Source organism: Labrus mixtus, chromosome 12 (genome assembly GCF_963584025.1).
Source record: "Labrus mixtus chromosome 12, fLabMix1.1, whole genome shotgun sequence".
NCBI lineage: Eukaryota > Metazoa > Chordata > Actinopteri > Labriformes > Labridae > Labrus > Labrus mixtus.
In genome coordinates, this window is record NC_083623.1 from 28,021,194 (window position 1) to 28,026,193 (window position 5,000).

General features: G+C 35.9%; 1 protein-coding gene across 1 annotated transcript in view; it reads left to right on the forward strand.

The window, feature by feature from the left end:
* The first annotated feature begins 2,774 nt into the window (after positions 1-2,774).
* Positions 2,775-5,000, forward strand: part of meis2b (Meis homeobox 2b) — a 16,333-nt gene continuing 14,107 nt past the window's right edge. The window contains exons 1-3 of the mRNA XM_061051374.1: positions 2,775-3,016; positions 4,110-4,330; positions 4,834-4,975. Coding sequence (XP_060907357.1) covers positions 3,005-3,016; positions 4,110-4,330; positions 4,834-4,975 — 375 coding nt within the window. The 5' untranslated portion in view covers positions 2,775-3,004. The remainder of the gene's footprint in view (positions 3,017-4,109; positions 4,331-4,833; positions 4,976-5,000) is intronic.

Sequence of the window (5,000 nt, forward strand, 5' to 3'; positions counted from 1 at the left end):
AGGAGTAGGTTGTAAACCTTAAACAGTAAAGAGACATGTTATGTCTTATGAACAAGTTCATTTACTCAAGAGCTTAACTTTAACACAATCTATATCTCTTGATTAACAAATGTAGAATTTAATTCCTTTCATTTAAACAGAGTAAATAATAATCAGCATTCCATATTTCATCTGCTTTCCATCATTACTAATTGTTTTAAATAAATAACTGAAGCATTAATCATTATTGAACTTCAAATTAATCTATTAATTACTTTAAACAAACAGCTTCATTAATCATTATTTAAATGACCCTATTCAATAAGTTAATGCTCCAATTTAACTAAATAGATTGTAGTTCAAATACTAGTTATTGAAAACATCCAAAGAAGTCTAGTGCAACTAAATTTACCCAAAGGTTCTCAAATTAACCTTTCCAACAAAGGGAAAGTCCATGATAACAAAGTGCAATATTAAAGAAAACAGTGCAATAATCTTGAAAATGTGTTTATATATTCCACCTTACTCTTATTCGTGTAAATATTTATTCTACCTATTATTGAAACCTTACTTATATTCCTATTCTATCTGATTAATATTTTTATTACTATATTTCTACTGCTACATTTTATATTTTGGAGCAACTGTAACGACCGAATTTCCCTCTGGGATTAATCAAGTATTTCTGATTCTGATTCTGATCTAAATGTAAATAACTAGAGCATGAACCATGCCAAAAGCTCCTTAAACCATTGTGTGTAACTATTAAACCATTTTAAATGATCTAAACAAACAGATACTAAAGTAACAAGCTGCACTGTCAATTACAACCAATTAAGACTGCACACAACTCAATGAACACCTGTAGAGCATTTCTTATTTTACCATGCATCATCTAACAGGATTATGCTCAACGGCTACAATAATTAAGGACTCAATTCTTACCAATGACGTCTCTGTGGTCTTCTCTATAGTGATTTGAGCCTGTGAAGTTTCCTCTCACCTCCACTGCTGCACACACACACACACACACACACACACACACACACACACACACAACCACAAAACCACAAAATAAACGTTTAAGTCTGAACCAGTAAAATATAAAAATGTCTCTATATTTTCATGTCCATTCATTTTGACAAAACAACACCCTTCTTATATCCAGATTAGGACTTTATAGTCTTCCAGAACAGCCTTGGATTGTGAAGTTTACCGGAAGTTTCACTGAGGTTGAGTTTTTTTGATCGATACTGTAGAAGTGTTCTGCAGTTGTCTAAAAAGCAACCAATCAGAGTTAAGGCCAGGCTACATTGTGTTCATGCAGTAACTTGGATGAATCAGGAGTAAACCATGCTGTATAACAACCTTTTACCCTGCACCTTTTTAAAGGAGCATGTTTATCAATAATACTCATAAAACCATGCACTCTCAACATCATCAATAAGATTAACTTTCACCCAGTCAAAGGCAACAAGATCATCAAAAAACGCTTCATATTTATTTTTAAAATCATCCATGGTTTGGATTTCTGTGGCATTAGCACAGTGGTCACTGATATCATTTACAAAGATGGACACAAGGAACACGAGTTAAAATATGATCAATCAAAGATGATTTATCAGGACATTTCAGATTACCAACAATAAGTGCCTTCAAATCGTCAGACACTACATTAAAATCATCAATAAGAACAATTTCATTAGTAATTACTTTTGATATGAGGTTCATTAAGGAGGGAAGTGCATCACTGACTGCTGAAGGTGTCAGGAATTCAAACAGCTTACTAAGAAAATGACTTTCACAAACTTAGTTTTTACATAAACAGCAACACCTCCTCCCCTGTTAGGTCGATCAGTCTTAAAGACATTAAAACCCTCAATACCAATGTCTTAGTCCAGAACCTCCGCCATGATAAAACAATAACATCATCATCCAGAACTCCGCTGCTCGTCTCCTCACACACTCCTGCTCCACAGACCACATCACCCCCGTTCTTCATGACCTCCACTGGCTCCCCGTCCCCTAGACCACATCACCCCCGTTCTTCATGACCTCCACTGGCTCCCCATCCCCTAGACCACATCACCCCCGTCAGTGTGTACTAACCAATCAGAGACAGGCGTAGGAGGGTCCTCCCTTCACCATCTGAGGAATAAAACTCCAGCACTCTTCTGAATATTGTTAATCAGTCACTTATGTGAATCCAGAAGTGAGTTTACCCTTCCTGATCAATACGTGGGTGTACTCTGTATAACTGTGTATGTACTGAAGAATCAGAGCGCCATTTTCTGGCACAGCTTCACCAACTAATAAGGAGCATGAGGAGGTGAAAAAACACTTGTAGTATGAAGATCAACTTTTGTTAATAGAGTTGATCTTCAATGTGTGACTGGAGCATTTTGACCTCTTAGATCCTGTACATGGACTAACTCTCTTCACACATACCTTTTATTTCCATTAGTATCACATAAGTTTCAGGTTTCATAAAGTTCTGTTCATATTTCATGTTCATGTATTAATCCATCACATTCATTCACAGTCACACGTCATCATCACAGACCCCGCCCCTTGGTCACACGTCATCGTCACAGACCCCGCCCCCGTTAATCACATTGTGTGTGTGTGTGTGTGTGTGTGTGTGTGTGTGTGTGTGTGTGTGTGTGTGTGTGTGTGTGTGTGTGTGTGTGTGTGTGTGTGTGTGTGTCTCTCTCTCTCTCTCTCTCTCTCTCTCTCTCTCTCTGTCTCTCTCTGTCTCTGTGTGTGTGTTGCTCTATAAGCGGTCTCGCGGCAGATCTGCGGTCAGTCAGCTTGTTGGCTCGTGCGGACGGAGATGAGCTCGCGCGCAGAGTGAGGAGATCTTCAGAGTGCGCGGACACACGCTGCCTCTGATCAGCTGATTATTGATGAATATTTTTTATTATTAATAATTGTACTTTGATTAATATTTTTTATTATTATTCATTTTATTTTGGATTAAACTCTTGATCTAACTTTCTGTGCACGTGAGGAGCAGCGCGCGGACATGACGCAGAGGGTAGGACTGATCGATTATAAATAAAATGAGAGCTTTTATTTCATGAAAACATTTGATTTGATATATTATTATATTTATATTATATATTATTTTATATGTATGATATAATAAATCAGGTTAAAGGCCTTACTCATAATGAACAGATTAGATATTATAATAAACATTTGTTTGTAAAATATGTTATTATTATATATTAAAGTATTTTAGATGATATATCTGAGACAGCATGATGCTCTGTGATCGATTATTAAATAGATTGAATCTGTTAAACCTCTAAAATGAACTCTGAGTGAGCAGCAGCTCATTCATCTGTATTAAATATATTTATATATAATAAACTATTCTATAATAATAATAAAGTATATTACTTTATATTTAAACTCTGAGTGAGCAGCAGCTCATTCAAAACATTTGTATTATAAATATATATTACAGTATTTTATTATAATGTATTTTAATATATAAACATCATATAGTTTGATAAACTCTGAGCAGCAGCTTGTGATTTATTATTCAATGATTCAAATAAAAACAGATTGTTTTATGTTCAGAGATGAACTTCACACAGTTTATTAAAACAGTTAAATATGATTAATAATGATGCCGTCATCTCTCTAATTAAATCATTGAGATGAAAGTGATCCTTAATGTGAAAGTAAATAAAAACAATAATGATAAAACACAAAGAGAGGGCCTCACTCAGAAACATCAGATTCATTTGAATCAAGAACATTAACAGCTGATTTTTAACTGATTAATGACACGAGAGACACGCCCCTTTATGTAAATATCTTATTATTATTATTATTACAATAAAATAATAACTGTAAACAGGAGACACGCCCCTTTATGTAAATATATTATTATTATTATTATTATTACAATAAAATAATAACTGTAAACAGGAGACACGCCCCTTTATGTAAATATATTATTATTATTATTACAATAAAATAATAAATGTAACAAGGAGACACGCCCCTTTATGTAAATATAAGGAGATCATATGAGACACCGTGAGGACATGATGAACAGAGATCTACATCCATTCTAAATGTTTGTGTTTTTTTATCATTTACAACATTTTGTACAGTACGAAGACCTGTCTCGTTTCGGGGGGGCCATGGACGGGGTTGGGGTCTACGGAGACCCTCACGCGCCCCGGCCGCTACCGCAGGTCCACCACTTGAACCAGGGGCCGCCCCCCCACCCCCCACAGCACTACGGAGCGCATGCGCCGCACAACATCCTGCCGGGCAGCGTGGGGGGGTCGATGAACGAGGCCCTGAGGAGGGACAAGGACCAGGTGTACGGGTGGGTTTTATTATGTTGTTTTATGTTTAATAATTAAATAAATGTTTAATAATTGGACTGAATCAACAAAATAAAATATTTTATATTCTGAGTAAAAAAAACATTTAACGTCGTAATTTCATATGAAGTAAAAACAAATAAAATACATTTATAAAAACAGTGATTTAAGTCACTTTGTATTTCTAATGTTTAATAAATGTTTTTAACTCTGAGGCTCATCAAGTTTTTATTTTACATTCATCACATTTTTATTAAACAGGATAGTTTAGGCCTATTCTATTTTTATATTTTAATTCAATAATTTTATATTTTAATATTACATTTAATCATTTTATTATTTAAAGCTTGAGTTATTTTCATATTAAGTTTAGAATTTTAAAAAACATAAAACATGAGAAAAATCAGAGTTTCAGTTTTTATGAGGGAGCGCAGGCCGCGGACCCGGTCTGACCCGGACCATGTCCTGTCCGTCCTCCTATGACCTGGTCTCTGCGGTGTTTCAGGCACCCCCTGTTTCCGCTCCTCGCGCTGGTCTTTGAGAAGTGTGAGCTCGCGACCTGCACGCCTAGAGAGCCAGGTGTGGCGGGAGGTGACGTCACCTCCTCGGACTCCTTCAACGAGGACATTGCCGTGTTCGCCAAACAGGTAGCGCATCATCCACATTTACACT